Source organism: Podarcis erhardii, assembly GCF_964252035.2.
Source record: "Podarcis erhardii genome assembly, chromosome: 17".
Lineage (NCBI taxonomy): Eukaryota > Metazoa > Chordata > Lepidosauria > Squamata > Lacertidae > Podarcis > Podarcis erhardii.
The window spans coordinates 25,843,891-25,862,330 of NC_138515.1; the positions used below are offsets into that span (position 1 = coordinate 25,843,891).

The window sequence follows — 18,440 nt, forward strand, 5'->3', positions numbered from 1 at the left end:
AATATGTATGTTATTGCTTTGGGTAAAGTTTAGCGTGCTTCCTAAAATATACATGGGGGCAACCTTTGCCAAAAAATAACTAAATACACTACATGGAGTGGTTGATGTGCTCAGCATTTTGCAGTCAATATTTCCCTCAGCTCTTGGGGCTGGTTTTTTTGTGTGTGGTTAGACCAAGGGATTGTTTCTAAGATTTGATTACCATAAGAGCGGTAGACTCGTAATCTGGGGAACCGGGTTCGCATCTCCGCTCCTCCACATGCAGCTGCTGGGTGACCTTGGGCTAGTCACACTTCTCTGAAGTCTCTCAGCCCCACTCACCTCACAGAGTGTTTGTTGTGGGGGAGGAAGGGAAAGGAGAATGTTAGCCGCTTTGAGACTACTTCGGTTAGTGATAAAGCGGGATATCAAATCCAAACTCTTCTTCTTCTTCATATTGTGAGTTGATTTTATAATCATACAATTGCAGAGTTGGAAGGGGCCTCAAGGAACATCTACTCCCACCCTCGGCAATGCAGGAATCACAGCTAAAGATCACTGACAGATGGCCATCCAACCTTTTTTTAAAAAAAAAATCCAGTGAAGGGGAGCCCATCACTTTCTGAGGGGGTCCATTTCACTGTTTAACAGCTGTTAATGTCAGAAAGTTATTCCTAATGTTTAGTTGGCATCTCCTTTCTTATCATTTGAACCCATTTAATTATCTTGTATTATGCTATTATTTGTATGAAGCTTGGAGATACTGGTATAATGTAACAAGTTCCCGGTGCTTTATTATACTTATCTGTAAGATACCTGGCAAAGAGTTCTCCCTCCATTATTTGCATATTCTTCCATAAGCACACATTGATTTAATAGAAGGCATTACCCTGATATTTGGTACTTCATTAGGGACCAATCAGGCCGCCACAATCTGCACATAAACATACAGCAAATCCATTTTAGGAGGGATCTTTTGTTGCAGATGGCATGCGAGGGAGAAAGAAGAGCAAAGAAAATGCTAGATTTGTCTTAAAGGAAAGCAGGCGTTTTTACTGCCTCTTGAATCCTGAGACATCTGGCTAGCTATAGAGGCAGTGGGGACATATTTATGCAATAGCCGTGATGAGCAGGCTCTCCCTCCATCCTTGCCCAGTTGGTATTGATTGGCTGTTTACTCTCATTAAGTGGCTGAGAAATGCAGCTACAGCCACTTGTCAGCAGAGACTGCTCTGCTGCCCTAGTAGAAAACTAGGAACTGTATGCCTCCTGATAACGTTTCCTGAAAAACATTTCAAAACAATGCTACAGAACCTCAGGATCCAGAAGGCTCTGAAAGCAATGTCTTTATGTTAAGCAGGACCTGGTATTTCTGAAATCAAGTTCCTAGTTTTCCTATGAACTTGCACAAGCACTAGTGTGATCCAGGAAGAGGCTATTGCAGGCAGGGGGTAGCTTGGTTCTTAACAGCTGAGCTTACTATGGCCAGGGACAGATTTTTAGAGTTTCGCCTAAAGTGATTTCTATTTGCTGTTAGGATGACAAAGTAATGTGCTACAGTTTTGCTTGGGGGCAGGGTGTTGTACCACTATAACACAATGTTCCACTCTATGTTCTCACAATTTAATTATTTGAATCAAATAAGATATATTTGTGGGTTTGTCAAAATAATGGAAGGAATATGCTTCTCTTGGCTAAAATCCTGACTAGCCCCTCTCTTTCTCTCTCTACACAGCAGGTTTGCTTATAAACAGCTTTAAAAATAAATAAATACAGATAGCTTTTTGCTCAGCTGGGAGGTTACAAGTTAAGTTGCATAACTCAAAATGCATTCTTCATATCACTTCTTATCTGCCCCTCTCTGCATATGACAAAACAATATATGCGGATGCATATGAACTGAGAAATAATTCATGTTCAGTAGTTCGGTTAAGTAATTTTAGATTCTGGACCCAGTGCTTTTATGCCTCCCCAACCTCTTTAGATAGTAATGGGCATTACTTTAAATAGCATTTGTGTGTGAGTGGGGACCTCTTTAGATGGTCATGTTAATTACTTCAGTTAGTTCTCAAAATGTAGTAAACCTGCTGCTTTTTTTTGGGTAGTGGGGCTCCTGCTCATTTTGCTGAGTGTGACCCTGGAATTCCCTGGAATTCCTGTCTGGACAACACTACCTTTCATATCAACACAGCCACCCAGATAAAAGTTTTCCCACTATGGAGCTCTTTGCATGAACTGTACATTATTACTTTGAAGCTACTAAGATCTTCATGTGGGGGGAGGTAAAATATAGCTGAAGCTTCTGTTGTGGTTCTTCAGTGGTCAACCAGGAAAGGGAAGGGAGATGAAAAGCAAGACATGCATGTCGAATTACAATGGCACACCACAGTGCTATTTTTCTAGAAAAAGAGGTGCCAGAACTCACAATGAACAATGATCTCCTTTATTTTCTTAGAATGGTAATGGCACCCACCTGAGAGATGCCAGAACTGAGTTCTGGCTGGGAAAAAAAGCCCTGCCAACACATTCTATTTCTCCTCCTTGTTTATATACATAGGAGTACAAACTGTTGCCAAACATATCTTTTCATAATTCCATCAGATTAGATGGCTCCTTGTGATGGGTCCGCATTCTAAGGGCTGAACAACACATATGTTCAAATTCATATGGACATGAATGTATGAACCACCTTCATTGAAATGGAGGCACACTGAAGTTCCCCTAAAGCTAAGCAGGTTTGGCCCAAACTCACCTGGGAACCACGTGTAAGGTGTTGTGAACACTTTGGAGCATGAACACAGCATAAGTGTAATAATGAGCTCCATCTGCGGTGTTTGTTGTACGATTTCTCATTGTCGCATGAAGGCACCACATGATGCATCATTCACTATGCAGAGCCCATGCAGGCCAACTCAGGAGTAATTCCATGTTAAATGATGCTTACTCTAGGACTTTTTTTCTGCCAAAATTCACAGGAACTCAGTTCCGACACCTCTCAGGTGGGCCTGACCATTACCATTCTAAGAGAAAGAGGTGGGAGTTCGTGATGAGTTCCCACACCTCTTTTTCTAAAAAAAAATAGCACTGCTCCTAGGCAAGAGTGGACGTACAATTGCTCTCTTAATGATGCACCCACATGAATGCCCATCACCTCAAGACAGTCCTCAGGTGATGAGCATTCATGGGTAGTGGTACAGACCCGGGGTTTAATTTGTGGTCCAGCTGCACCCACACTTGTCGCCTGACCAAGTTTACACATCAGTGATGGGTTTGAAAGGCATCTCTCTCAAGACGCTCACATATAAACAAGCTGCACACAAATAACCCCACGTGACTGTGGGGGAGAATGGTGTCATCATGCCCACACTCCAAGGGGTTGTAGTGGTGACTGAAGGCAATGCTTCAGTGCTTCAGTGCTTCACTCAGCACCTAAGCTCAGGCATCACGTTGCATCCTCAGACACACCCCTGTATTAGTGAAGAGCGGGGGAGGGGGGGAGGGGTCAGGCTAAGGCAGAAAGGGGAGGAGCTTCTACGCAGGTGAAGCATTAAAACTGGCGCGTGAGGGGAAAACATGCTGCCCCTCCCCCATACCCTCAGCAGCTGAGGTAAAAGCGCGCGCCAAAGAGGGCGCCCGCAGAGCCCGCGCGGAACGTAAACAGAGCCCAGGAAACACATGGCTGCCGGCGCTGCTGCTGCTGCTGCTGCTGCTCCTGGTGGCCTCGCGCCTTCAGCAGCTCGGCAACTCCGCCGCCTCCCGGCCTCTCGCTGCCTCCTCAGTCAGTCGGCTTCAGCCACTGCAGGAGCAGCTCCCGGCGGCAGAGGCTAGAGAGGACTGCTAACAGTTGGGCAATACCAAGCAGCGTCTTCCCCGGCCACGGTCGCCACCTGCGCGCAGCGGCGGCGGCGAGGCGCGTGGGGCTTAGAGAGCAGCGGCCCCTTCGCCCCCCACCCCGCCCCCCCGCCCGCCCGCCCCTCAGGCGTTTTCCCGCCTTCCTCTTCTTCCCTCCTCAGTCAGCAGCGGCAGCAGCAGCAGCAGCGGCCCCCTCCCCCTCCCTCCCTCCCTCTCGGCCAGGCCAGGCGGCGCGCAGGTGGCGACGCTCGAGGCTGAGGGGCAGGCGGGCGGCCACCGGCGCCAAGAGAGCTCGGGGCTGCCCTCGCCGTTTCCCGCCGGCCATGGCCCCCCGCCTGCTGCTGCTGCTGCTGCTGCGCGCGGTCGTCGTCCTGCTGCTGCTGCTGCTGGGCGCCTCGGCCTCGGCGGGGGCGGCCCTGCCGTGCCCCTCCTCGCCGCCCAGCGTGGACTGGGTGCAGGGGCTGGCCCGGCGCGCCTCCGTGGTGATCGAGGGCAAGGTGCTAGCTCACAGCGTGGTGGAGCCAGGCGGCGGCGGCGACGTAGGAGGAGGGGAAGAAGCGACGTCGCTGTTGCCGTCGCCGCCGCCGCCGCCGCCGCTCCTCACCCTGCCGCCGGAGCAGCAGCAGCAGCAGCCGCCGACCGCCGCCTCTGCTTCTTCCAGCACCACCTTCTCCGGGAGCGTCCCCTCGCCAGCTCCCGGCGCGCTGGTGCCCAGCCCCAGCCCGCCGCCCGTCTCCTGGGTGACTCGGGTGCGCGTGCACCAGGTGTGGCCGGCCAAAAGCGGCGGGCTGCGCAAGGACGGGCTGCTGTGGGTGCTGCTGGCCGAGCGCGGCTCCGCCTGCGGGAGCAGCCTCAAGGAAGAGAGCCGCTACATCTTCTTCATGGAGCCCGTCGCCGCCTCCAGCCTCAACGCCACTGGGGCGCCTTCGCTGCTGCTGCCGCCGCTGCCGTCGCCTTCGCCGCTCTTCCGGGCGTCTTCCCCGCCCCTGGAGACGGGCAGGAGTCTCAAGAAGGAGGTCAGCAGGGCGCTGTGTACCCGGGGATGTGGTAAGTCAGCTGGCTGGCCAGGGGCGCCCGAGGAGCGGTGCCTGCGCTGGGCTGGCCCGCATCCGCTTTGGGGGGGGGGATGAAGGTGGGGAGAAGGCTGAGGTTGGTTGCTTCTTCGTTCCTTCGCTGCTCGCCCTCTTTCTTGCCCCCCCGAGGTGTGGGACTTGTGGCCCGCTCTGGATCTTTCCTCTTTGGAGCGATTTGCAGGTGGATGTGGATCGCAGGTCGTTCAAGTTGGGTGCCAACCACGGGTGGGAAACTTTGCGAAAGCTCCCTCTCTCTCTCTCTCTCATACGCACAGCAACAAGCAGGCGACGAGTTTGGGGTTGTGGAGAGTGGGTATATTACTGCAACAGAATGGAGCCTTTATCTCTCCTGCCGATTTATTTTTTAGTTCGTTTGCTAAGAGAAGGCTGCATTTCAGGCCATCAAGAAAGAGGGAGGAAACTGGAAGGCTCCTTGGTGCGGGGCAGGGTGTCTTTACTTCACCTGAATAAAGGCCTTGGCTGTTTGTTTGTCTGTGTTTGCTTTCTAAGAAGGAGGAAGGTGCTTGATGGGGTGATGCTTTCCAACCCTTGTTTACGCTGGTATGTTGTTGGATGTGTAACTTTAGATGAAGCTGTAGGCTTTTGAAGCAGAACGAACGAAGAATTTGGTTGCATGTTGTATCTGGAAAGGTTGCTCTTTGGTCGTGGCGAATACTTCCTTGCCTAGATCTCCTTTGGCATATGGGATTGGATATGTATTGTAAATAAATCCAGCAGGGCCCAGCCGTTTTTCAACTGCTCACGTTGTGTCCCCCCTTAAAGTCTTCTGATGCCTCCAAAATCATTTCCCTCAACAAAAGAAGCAATTGCTCTCTCTCTCAGCTTCTGGGATTTCAGTGGCTGCCAAATGTTAACAGTCCTCTAGATGTAATTCTTCCCTCCCATTTCTAGATGTGTTAGTACTCATGAGAGCCACTGGATTTAACTGGATTGTTTGCAAATGCAGTGCCCTGTCTTGTTTTATAGCACCTGAAATTCAGTCTGTCAGCTCTTGTTAACATGAGGGTTTCAAGATGATTTTGTTTTGTGGCTGGGAGAACGTAAATGGTTGTTGGAGGCAGAGCTGCTGAGGAACAACGCTGACCAACCAAATCCATGAATCTTGGTGATCCTTTTCATTTTGTGTACTTTCACCTCAACTCAGTTGGTTTCTGTTTTCCTGTTTGTTTGTTTATTTGTTTGTTTAATTCGTAATTGTTACCATAATCATTTCGGCATTTTCTAGCTACCCTGTGCCAAATTACTTCAGAATGGCTGCAGAAGGGAGCTGTCCACATTAAACGGTGCTGATGTTGAGTGAATGACGTCGGGATTCCCCAGGACTGGCGGATAGATGTCACTGTAAAACAAGGGAAATACTCTGCGGGGACCTGACATATTGGCTGATATAAAAGCTGAACATTTTTCTACATCAGGTTGTTTTTTCTTATGGTGCAGGGAGGAAAGAACGTGTCTTTATCAATCCTTTGTAGTAAGGTTTCTGGTGTGAATAAACAAGATACAACAATGAACTGGGCTGCTGCAAACAAAACTGGACACTGGCATAATATGAATTAAGTGTGGGGGAAGAATGATGGGAGTATTAGAATCCTGTTTATTCTTGTCTGTTCCAAAACATTGTGATACATCTCACAGGTGTGTTAACATTAATAAAGCTGCTAGTTTTCCTGTGACTTTCATTCATAACAGTTTTGAGGCTCCTGTGATCTGCAAGCTTACTTGAAATATATATTCCATTACATGTAGGATACAATGTTGTTGTTGAGCTACACACACACACACACACACACACACACACGTGTGTGTTTAAAAATCTGAATACTTCAGTAGTTGAGGCGTTCTATGGAAAATGAGGAAATAAGCAAAGGCGAGTTAACGTATAAGAGTTAACCAGAGTGGAATGTTTTTGTTCCCCTTTTCCTGCTGTGGACCTGAAGTATGCAAATGAACATATACAGCATGATTGAGTTTCTTCTCAGCTTGAAATGTGAAAACATAAAGATGGCAATTTCTCTCTTTTTTTTTGCAGGACTTGAATTTTAAAATGTAGGTTGTGGTGTTGGTTAATTGTGTGTATCTGCTGTTGATTAAGTAATAAAATGTGAATAACACCCTTTGGTGAGGTGGGGACAGGCTCTCAGCAGCTTTTTGCCTTAACCATATTGAGTTTAGCCATTCCCAGAAAAATTAATGAGAGAATGGCTGATGTCTCATTGCTGTCTCAGTTCCCATCTTTCTGTCCATAGATTGATGCTTGTTTATGTATTTAAAATATTTACCAGCTATCTAAGGCAGTTACTGAGTCAGGATTACTGCCTCCTTTCATCTTAAGATAGGATTCCACCCCTTTTGCTTAGTCTGTAATAAACTGAATTTACCCTGCTGCTGTGACTTCTCAGCATCTGACAGCCTTTGACTTCCATAAAAGTCAAACCTGGTGAGCTCCAAATGCTCTAGACACTGCAGTGAGGCCCTAAACGTTTTTTTTTTTTTTCCAAGTCAAGGACTAGGGTAAACCATCTGTTATAACAGTATTTAGTGAATAATGGTGGAGAAGTGTTAAATGGAATATCAGATGGCATTAAAACCTCTGGCTTCAAACTCAGCAGTTCAGTTCTAATACCATGCTGAATCATGACTAATGGAAGTTTAACTACAGTTTAGTGTGATGCCTGAACAGATAAACCATGGATTGCTATTGATCAGCAGTTCAGAATCAGAAACAATGTTTAAAATAGGCTTGTAAATTATTGCTTCTACAAATTATGAGGTGTGAATTAACAGAAGATAGAAACAGCCATCGTGCTGCCTGTGGAGGCCACTGCATCTAGTGATTGGTGTGCTGAGCATACGTAAAATTAAAGCTGATGAATAACTGTAACCATGGTTTGCTTGCACATTGGGAAGCTGTAACCATTGTTTGAGTTTTAATCTATATTTAGCTGCTAGGTCTGTCAGAATAGATTCACTATATGATTAGTGGTTGATATGGTTTGTCAGGGTGTATTAATTACAGAGAACATTCATTACCATATACTCAAAAGGCCAACTTCTGAATCTAGATAACTAGGTCTCATGCTTGTGAGATTTTATTTATAGATGGATATGTTTTATTTCATCTATCAATCAAGTTCTTAATTTTATGTTGTTGTTTACTTAATTCTGAAAGGAATGAATCCTTTCTCTTTATAAGTGTAATTTTTAATAGCAACCTTCTCCCCCCCAAAACATTAAATATAGAGGATTCTCTCTCCCGCCCCCCGTCCCAGTTCAGGATTGTAGGAGAAAACTGGTTTTTGACTTCAAGTAAAATCTCACAGAAGAAGGGGTATTATCTCAACCATCACCAAAGTTACTTGCATTTCAGGAGTAATACATAACTCAAAGATAAAGACTGTAAACCTTAATGATGTGATTGCTCCTTACTCAAAATAAGATGTTCTATTGACATCATGGGTTATAGATTATACAGAGATCAAAGCAGTCAGATAAGGCTCTTTTTTCATGCTGCGGTAAAACTTACACAAGCTGCCAAATGAAAGAGAAGCTGTTTATCTGCCTGTTTTGTAATGTACAAATGATTAGCTGTGTGCACCCTTACTCTCTCATTAGTTGCATAAAGTCCACACTATATAAATTATATGCTTCCAATATCAGAGATGCTGCCAGCTACCATACATTCTCCATGCAGTGCATATTTTACTCCGATTCTTCTCTAACACTGGCAGCAGCTGGTCAAGCTAGAGGAAAATGCCAGCCATTTCTGGTGGGCAATCAGTTATGGGGGGGGGGATGTCAATTCCTTCCTTTACTGGTTGGTAATAATTAGGATTTGGCATTGAAAGCAGGTGGTGGGCACTGCAGCCATGTGCAAGTGTTAGATTGTTGATTGGCCCCCTTCCCACACTGATAGCAACTTTGGGGGTGGCTTGCCCATCAATATCAGTGTAGTTACCCTGTGCCCTTTGTCTCCATTGCCCTTTGAAGTGCCCTTTGTCTCCATTGCCACTTTCCAACAGTTACTGGTAAATGTGGGCATTCTCCTCCCAATCTTGATCACTTGATAGCTGCATCTAGCAGTTCGTTAGGGCTTTATTGGCCAACGCTGACTACCCCCCTAAAAGAAAACCAATGCAGAAGTGCTAGAATTCTGGACTGTACTACATTAGACTATACATGTCTCTCTGTGTGTGTGTGATATTTCCTGAAAGTTCAGATATATAGGGTGAGTCCTTCAAAATAGGCCCTGTGGATACAGAGTACACAGTTTCTACGGGGCCTTTTTAAAAGACTCACCCTGTAAAAAGCTCACTCTGTGTAATAAACCAGGGATCAGACAATACCAAACCCTTTTCTCTGATATATTAGCATAGATGGGGGGGGTTGGTCTGTGGAGAAGCATTTAGAAGCATGTCTTCCTCACCTGCAATCTGAAGTGTTATGGCTGAGAAGTAGAACCATTTCAGTCTGCATAATTTGTGGATCAGCTGTTACTGCACACCACTATACACAGATGTTTTACATATCCCTTGATTATCTGTTTCATACAGTGTAGCTTCCTAGTCCCTGTGGATGGCTCCTTTGTCCTACATACATTCCAGTGCCTTCTACTTGGGTCCTTTTAAAGAAAAAACGGGCAGGGGAATGCCATGCAGTTGATTACAGGGGACCATCTGGCCCAGGGTTTGTTTGATTGGACTCTAAATGAGCCAAGAAACATCTGTGTACTTCTCTCTTGAATCGTGCAAAGCAGCCTTAAGTCCAACCAAAATTAAAGTTGGCGTCTTCTTTCTGTACTACGTGTTTTGATTTGGCCTGCAGGAGAAGATTAATTAATAGCATGCATGAACTTGCTTTGTGTTCATATATATCAGGTATTTGGAGAACTGATTCCCTTTGTGCCTATTGATCTGCTGTTTTTGAGGCATCCAGTCATTTGCATTTTCTATTTCTTTCTTGTAGTTTGTTGCCTTGTTTCATTTACCTACTGTGAGGGATTTCTAAAAGCAAAACATTGCGCTTGTCAGTGTATGTTGACTATGTGCCTCCATTTACATAAAATATTGCTGCAAAGGATTTTCTGTCCAGAGCTAAAGAGATTTCTTATAAAGCTGTATTAAGTGGTAAGCTTTAAGAATAGCAATAACTTTACTGCCTGTTTTACATATAAGAGTGCAGAAGCAGACTTAGCCAATAGCCAAGATAGCCTGCATGTGCATCAGTATTATGTTTAAATGTGTGCATTGAGTCTGCTAAAAGCCACATAAAGGAGGGCTTTCCTTCCTTACTTAACTTCTTACATTCTTTCAGATTCAGTATCTATCAAGACAGTTATTTGGGTGCCCCCCCCAATCCTGTCTCATCTAACAGAGTAAAACTTGAAATATAGTCACCTGGGGAAACCTTAAGTACAATCAATTTTAAACGTATTTGAAAAGCTGTCTGAAAAATAGTTCACTTCCTTATTTACCCACTCTGGGGCGTATATTTTCATCTCTATATACTAGGTTAGACTCGGTACTAATGGAAGTGACATACATACCTTCCTAGACACAGGAGTTATGCAGTTCTCAGGAGGTTTGAGGTTAACAAACTTGTTTTCTTTTTTACAAAACAAAACAAGTCTCAAAAGAGCATATTGTAAATATCATTGTCCCTAAATCAGTGCAAGCTTAGGCATGTCTACTCTGAAGGAATCAGTGCAAGCTTAGGCATGTCTACTCCCAAGGAATTCAGTGGGCTTCTTTCCTAGGTAAATATGTATAAAAAGGTAAAGGACCCCTGACAGTTAAGTCCAGTTGCGAACGACTCTGGGGTTGCAGCACTCATCTCGCTTTACTAGCTGAGGAAGCCGACGTTTGTCCGCAGACAGTTTTTCCAGGTCATGTGGCCAGCATAACTAAGCCGCTTCTGGCGAAACCAGAGCAGCGCACGGAAATGCGGTTTACTTTCCTACCGGGGTGGTACCTATTTATCTACTTGCACTTTGATGTGGTTTCGGACTGCTAGGTTGGCAGGAGCAGGGACCAAGCAACGGGAGCTCACCCCGTCACGGGGATTCGAACTGTTGACCTTCTGATCGGCTGGAACAAGCTCCATGCAAATGCAATAGTTATCCACGAGAGGTTTTTTTAAAGGAACTCTTTAAGGATCTTTAACATTTCAGAAGTTATCTCCCATCACACTCATTTGGAAATCACCCCATCCCCCATCCCACCCCCACCCCCATAAATAAATAAATGTGCCAGTAACAGATTTTGAGCCTGGAGTTACAGAAGATAGATAAGGAAATTGAGAGAAGCATCCTTGCCTGAGGTGTGCATATTCATTTGAAAAAACCCAATCACTGTCTCCAAGCCAGCAAGTTTGGCTAGGTTGGCAGGAGCAGGGACTGAGCAATGGGAATTCACCCCATCGCGGGGGGATCCTCCACATGCAGCTGCTGGGTGACCTTGGGCTAGTGACACTTCTTTGAAATCTCTCAGCCTCACTCACCTCACAGAGTGTTTGTTGTGGGGGAGGAAGGGAAAGGAGAATGTTAGCTGCTTTGAGACTCCTTCGGGTAGTGATAAAGCAGGATACCAAATCCAAACTCTTCTTCTTCTTTAATAAATGAATAAAATAAAATAAAAACCCTCAGGTCTAGAGTCACTCTAGGCCTCTCTGTCTAAACCTTAGGACTTTCACCAGGTCACATGCCTTACCAGCCCTGCACGGCACCCTTCTTTACCTCTACAGTAATTGTGCCATTTAATTGTGATAACGCCTCCTGCATGCTTGGGTGAAGAAGGATGGAGAGGTGCAGGTGGGTGGGTCAACAGCTGTAGAAGTCTCTGACTTGTGTGACTGAAATGTAGCCTATTGTACGAAGCCGCACCCATTTTTTGCCTCAGGCCCCACTTACCACTGGAATATGATGCCCCAAACATTGCCTGTGAGGAAATGTGTGTAGCTCTAAGGCTGAAAAAGTTCCCTACCCCAGCCGTAACAAAATGAAAAAGACAATATTAACAGATCACTTTTCTTTCTAAGAATGGCTGGTAGCTGCAGCTCATTCAATTCTAAATAATCTTCAATTACCTTCATTACCTCAAAATGGGTGCCTATATTACCACTTTTGTACATTCATTTAAATGTAATCGATCATCAGTTCGTCAGTTAAATGGTAGAGGAGTAGTCAACTAAAAGTTATGTAATTCAGCTGGCAATCTGGGTTGTTTTAGTTAAATATTGCTTCCATATTAAACATAAACAAACGGGTACATCATATGGTGGCTATGTATGCTCAAAAGTGGGAGCAGCGAGAAGTCTACCCAGGAAAGAGAGATACATTTTATTTCATCTAGGACATCACCATACCAAAAAGAGGAAAGAGACTCAGCAGGGTCCAAGTTGGTCCCACATTTTAGAGTCAAGATGCTTCTCTCTCTCTCTCTCTCTCTGTGTGTGTGTGTGTGTGTGTTACTGGTTCCAACAAAGTGCAAATGTAAAATACATATAAGAAAATATAGAAAAAATAAGAAAAGGGGAGAGTATCTAAGGAAACTTACTGCCACTGAGTACATTATGGGAATACGTACATAACTCATATCACCCACATTAAAATAGGGTACTATTTTTAAATTGTTTTTTATGTTCACAGTATCCTATGGAGAAATCACAAAAAGAGAACATATGGACCAGATCTCCAAATCATCTCTCTTAAGCTTGGTACCAGCTCAGGTTATTGGTGAGGGAGACTGAATATTTGAATGCCCCAATATATGTATTCCCTGTAAATAGAAAATGAGCATGACAGGGGGAAATTTCTAGGCTAGCTAGCTTCTTGATATTCAATATTTAAATGTGCTGGGATCCTACAGAGTCTCCAGTCCAGGAGCAGATACTGCTGCTGTGTTCTGCCTCTTTTTTTCATTTCTGCACTGTGTGGGTCTCATAATGCTGCTTGAGTACATCTGATCCCTGAAATAAGCACCATATGGATGTACCCTAGGTAACAGAAATGTCAGATTGCAGTGCACACTGCTTGTCAGTACGTTGTACAGACACTTTTTAAAGAATGTAAATCCTACTGCTGATTAAGTGAGTGGATTACATGACTGTAGTGCAGGCTACTTGTGTCTCTACCTCTGAAATAAGCTCACTGATTTCAGTAGACCTAGTTTTCTGAAAAAAACCAGCTGAATGTTGTTTCATATGTGCAGTGGTTGCAGAGATACGTCAATGGAGTTTTTGTGGTCTTAAGGAACAATTCTAATAGGGTTCTTAAGCCAGAAAACGTTTTGCAAGTTACTTTGTCCAGTTACGAATCAAACAATGCTAATCAGTTAAGCTGCCATCTGCTACATTCATATTATCACTAGTAATTATAAATATGAAAACAGATTTCTTTTTCTTTATTGGGAAGAAAGGAATAAGGATTAAAGAGAGAGACTTTAGAATAGTGTGGAAACTCAAAGCCATTGTTTGCACAATTGTTTAATTTAGTTTTGATTGAAAATATACCTTTAAGGCTTTCTGATAATGGGTGCAATTATCTATCTTGAGATTCCGAGTGTTTATTCTATGTCTATTGCCACATATGTCATATTTTATTGTGTAATGTTCCGGAACTGCAGTACTATATTTCTCCTTGTGCTAAGATTATCTTTAGAAAAGCAATGGGAATCTAAATTACAATGTGCCATGATTATTTTATCTGCAACAAAAAATGTGAGTCATAGACAACATGAGTGACTATCTTAAAACACCTAAAATGAATTGTACTACAGAATGTGTAGAACAAACGCTTCTTAACGAGGAACAATATATTAAGATTCACTTCTTTCTGGAACTTATATGTTTAATTTATCTCTTGGAGCAAGTTGCATCAATATTTAAAGTTCACCCTTGACTATGCAGTTGTATTTATTTTATTTAGTAAATTTAGAGAGCCGCTGTGTTTTATCCTGATAAATGGTGAGATTATTGTTCTGATAATTGACAAAATGTTTGAAACAGAATGTTTTGTCATCAAGAGCGAAACACCCACTCAGGTTATTGCAAAGATTCCAAAGCTTATTTAAAGAAACATGCAACAGTCACCTGTATAGGAAAAAAAGCAGACATGTCTTACAATGATTAAAATCCTCCCCAAGTGACCTTTGAGAAAACTAAACAATAGATGTTCTATCTCAACTGTCACAGGCATTATGCCTTTGAATACAAGTTGCTAGGAATCACAAGTTGGGCAAAGTGCTGTTGTGCTTGAGTCCTGCTTGTGTGTTCCTACAGGTATCTCATTGGTCCCTGTGAATACAGGATGTTGGATTAGATAGAGCATTGGCCTGATATAGCAGGTTCTTCTAATGTTCATTTCCTATCACAGTGAACTGAAACAAAAACATGGTAGGAATGGACACATTCAGTTAGTGTTACAAAGGAGAACTGTCCCCGCTTTACGTTTTTCAGTATAAAATGCATAATACAAAAATAAAAGCAAAGATAGAACTGGAAAAATCTGGGGGGGAAACATGTCATTGCACCAAACTGAAATATTTTTCTTTTCCTGCAGCCATATTTTCCAAGCTGTATATCTGCCCATATTATTTAAAACATAATAAATGAATATCACTTAGCTGAAAATATAACCCTCTGGTAGTTATTATTCTTTAGCTTTAAATAACTTGTTTTTTTTTTTTTTTGCATTATTGCTATATCCCATAGTTTAATCAACCAACTCCATAACTCTTGGTATATTTCATAATCAGTGGTACAAATATTTTCTGACACAATCACTCATTGAATCAAATAATGATCTTCACAACTGATATTATCAAGGATGTAGCTCACTAGTAACAGGCCTCAAGCATCTGGTAACAAGTACATATAAATTATGCCTATTACACGTGAAATTTACGTCCAAACTTTTCTCATTCGGGGGCAGCGCCATCACATGTGTAACCATGTACCCGTGGCACCACAACCCTTTGAACATATGCTGGTTCCTAAAACACTTTCTAAAAATCATCCACTGAGTAAGATGCTACCTAGATACTGCCATAGACTGGCCTCTTTTAAACATTAGCAGTAGGGGAAATATGTAGTTACAAAAATAATCTTTAACAATATTTAAAATAGCACTCTCCCTCAGAAATTATGGTGGCAATGAGAAAAGGAAGCTTGTACTCCTCCTCGCCTCAATTTCTATGTTCTAGCATAATTTTAATTGCAGATTCTCAAGTATTTCTCTACAAAAGTGGGGGTTCATGTCTTTGTGCAGCTACTGATACTTAGGTTGTTGTTGTAAATCAATTAGGCTTTTCAAAATTACCATATAACTTAAATCATTTAATTCCTATGATGTTTTTAAATGCTGGCCATACACATGCCGACTGCTGTAAATGTGCCTAATTATGAGTTTTCATACACTGGTAGTTCTATATACATTTAAACTTTTTTATTACGTTGAGACAAATATTGATTTTTCTCATAACCCAGTTAATAGCAGTCAGGATGCTCTCTAGTGGTTGTGTTGTTTTTGTTTTTAATGGCTATCTGTGTAAGCAACTGCACCTCTCCTTGCGTTGAAGGAGAGCCTCAGAACTGAAGAATAGAGACACAGCAAATGTCTTTAATAGCTACCTCCACACACTCCATCCTCTTGTGATGCTATGTTGTTAACATGATTGCTAACCATCTTTTTCCTTGTCCCCTCTTCCTGGTTTATTATTTAGCAGTGTGCTAAACTGCCTCATTAGAAGCTGCTGTTAGAACAGTTAATGCTACTGTATTCAAAGCTTAGAGACTCGTAAGAGAAAATGTACAGGATCTAGATAACTGCCAACTGGATAAGGGAAAGCGTTAGAACTAATTTAAGATCTTGACCTTGAGAAAGCAACCAGCATAAATGAGTTTTCAGTAAGAGCTGTGCATTGTTTACTTCATGCAATGAAGTAGTTAAGATATCTTTTATAACTTTCATAACCACCACAAGCTGGTTTTAAATAAGAATATACGTTTCCAGTTGTAAGAAACCATGACTGAATCAACTGGTTTGTTTGTTTTTTTATTGCTGTAGCTCACTTTGGATGCAATATGTCTAGAAAAGTGACATGTAACAGACCGTCCAAGTGTCTCTATTTTCCAGGGACAGCCCCGGATTTACAGAAGCTGTCATGGTTTCTGATTTTATCCCAGAATGTCCCTCTTTTCCTTAGGACATCCCTATTTCCATCAGATAAATGTTGGCGGTTTTGGAGTTATGCAATCCCCGAGGCAAGGAGATAAGTAACTATACAACCTTTGGAAGACATCTGAAGGCAGCTCTGTATAGGGGAGTTTTTAAATGTTTAATGTTTTATTATGTTTTTATATTTGTTGGAAGCCGTCTAGAGTGGCTGGGGTAACCCAGTCAGATGGGCGGGGTATAAATAATAAAAGTATTAATGTTGTTGTTGTTGTTAAACAGGGCACTTCTTTCATTGGAGAAATGTTGGACGGTATGATATTATAAACACTCTGCAATAAAAATTAATAATAGTAAAATACATGTGAAAGGCTTTGTTTAAGTTATCATGTTATGGAGTTGTTTCCTGAGTTGCTTACATGTTTCACAGTGAATGGGAGTTGAGCTAAGTCAGAGTTGGGAACCTGAGTGGCCCTCCAAATGTTGGTGATCTGCAGTTCCCATCACTCCTGACCATAGGTCATTCTGGCTAGGGCTGATGGGAGTCGGAGTCCAGCAACATCAGGAAGGTCACAAGGTTCGAAGGGGGGGAGTTTGGGATTATTTATACCTGTGAGAGAGAGGGAAGGAAGCTAAAATTCCATTGCTCAGAACCTGGGAACAGACTGCAAATAGAACAATAAGGCTGCTGTGACTACCAGCTGTCGAAGAGAGATACATTGTGTTGAACTGTTTCTAACTGTTTCTAACTGTCTCCCTCTGACTCTAAAGGGAGAAAGAAAGTAACTAAAAATTGAGACTAAATTTCCTGCTTAAGTTTGCTTTAAAAGGAGTTATTTTGGATTAATACAAGTACGGATTGTAACGCTTCCCCCTACAGGAAGGTTTGGAAACTGTTATAGCTGGATCAGGCGGATTTTCCATTAGAAAAACAAAACTGCCTGACTGTGGGACTGACCTTGGATTTTTTGAGTGTTATGGCAGATGGGAACCGAAGGTACATTCTTTCACCTTTGGTGGACGTGCCCAAGGATTAAGACCTTCTGGGAGATGATCTATAATGAAATGAAAAAGGTATTTAAATATACCTTTCTGAAGAAACCAGAGGCCTTTCTCCTGGGCATGGTCGGCTAACTGGTGCCAAAGAAGGACAGAACTTTCTTTATGTATGCTACAACAGCAGCAAGAATACTTATTGCAAAGTATTGGAAGACACAAGATCTACCCACTCGGGAAGAATGGCAGATGAAGGTGATGGACTATATGGAATTGGCGGAAATGACTGGCAGAATCTGAGACCAGGGAGAAGAGTCGGTGGAGGAAGACTGGAGGAAATTTAAAGACTATCTACAGAAACATTGTAAAATTAATATTTGTTAGAAGGATGTTGGAATAATATTATATGATTTTATCAGGAATGATATAAAGGATTTGGGAATAACTGACTGTTAATTGGTGAAAGGAGGAAAAGTAAAATTACATTATATTAAGACAATTTACAGGACAAAAATTTTGAAAGAGGGAAAGGATTTGCTGAAATAGACAATCAACCTAGAATACAAAAAAGGGAGGTGTGAGGAGGTCAAGGAAACAAGCTAATGAAAGAATAGAAAGGAGATTTGATGCTTTTTCTTTTTTCTAATTTTGTTTTTGTTTAATGGGTTTTATTTTTCTTTTTCCCCCCCTTTTTATATTGTGGTGTGTTGCTTGGTTTTTGTTTAACGTGGTATGTTCATTTTTTCTTTTTGTAATACTTGAAACTTTAATAAATATCATTTTTTTTAAAAAAAAAAAAAGGAAGGTCGCAAGGTTCTCCATTCCTGACCTAGGGTCTGAAATTGAATGGTAGAATTGTGTTGTGGGTGTACATACCAGCTTTCCTTGTCTTCATGCAATGAAGTAGTTAAGATTTCTTTTATAACTTTCATAACCACCACAAGCTGGTTTTAAATAAGAATATATGTTTCCAATTGTAAGAAACCACGACTGAATCAACTGGTTTGTTTGTTTTTTCATATTGTATGTCATTTTAAATTTGGCTTTAATTAATTTTATTTGTTTATATTTTACTGAAATATGTCACGGGTTTGGGCTAGAAATACCAGTAAAGGAAATTCTGGCAGCAGCATTGTTGTGCAAATGGTTGCATAAGAGCTCGTAGAATACTTTTCACAACATGGACTTGGCACCAAGCCTATATCTTGAGATGCGGTGTGGTTTCCTGTTCTTGCAGACATTGTGCAAGAAATCAGTCGGCGCTTGCGCCAACAGGTGCATATTGCTGGATTTCAGGTCTCTTTTCTCATGCAAGGATATTGCGCTAAGTTAGGGAGAGTTCTTCCACTTAT

At 42.5% G+C, this 18,440-nt stretch overlaps 1 protein-coding gene across 4 annotated transcripts in view; it reads left to right on the plus strand.

Moving 5' to 3' along the window:
• Nucleotides 1–4,603: 4,603 nt before the first annotated feature.
• NRG1 (neuregulin 1) overlaps nt 4,604–18,440 on the plus strand; it is a 512,253-nt gene continuing 498,416 nt past the window's right edge. For 2 of the 4 annotated variants that reach the window (XM_081845046.1, XM_081845057.1), the window contains exon 1: nt 4,604–4,878. In XM_081845046.1, the coding sequence (XP_081701172.1) occupies nt 4,713–4,878 (166 nt within the window). In that variant the 5' untranslated portion in view covers nt 4,604–4,712. The remainder of the gene's footprint in view (nt 4,879–18,440) is intronic. The other 2 variants (XM_081845054.1, XM_081845060.1) reach the window with 2 other exon arrangements.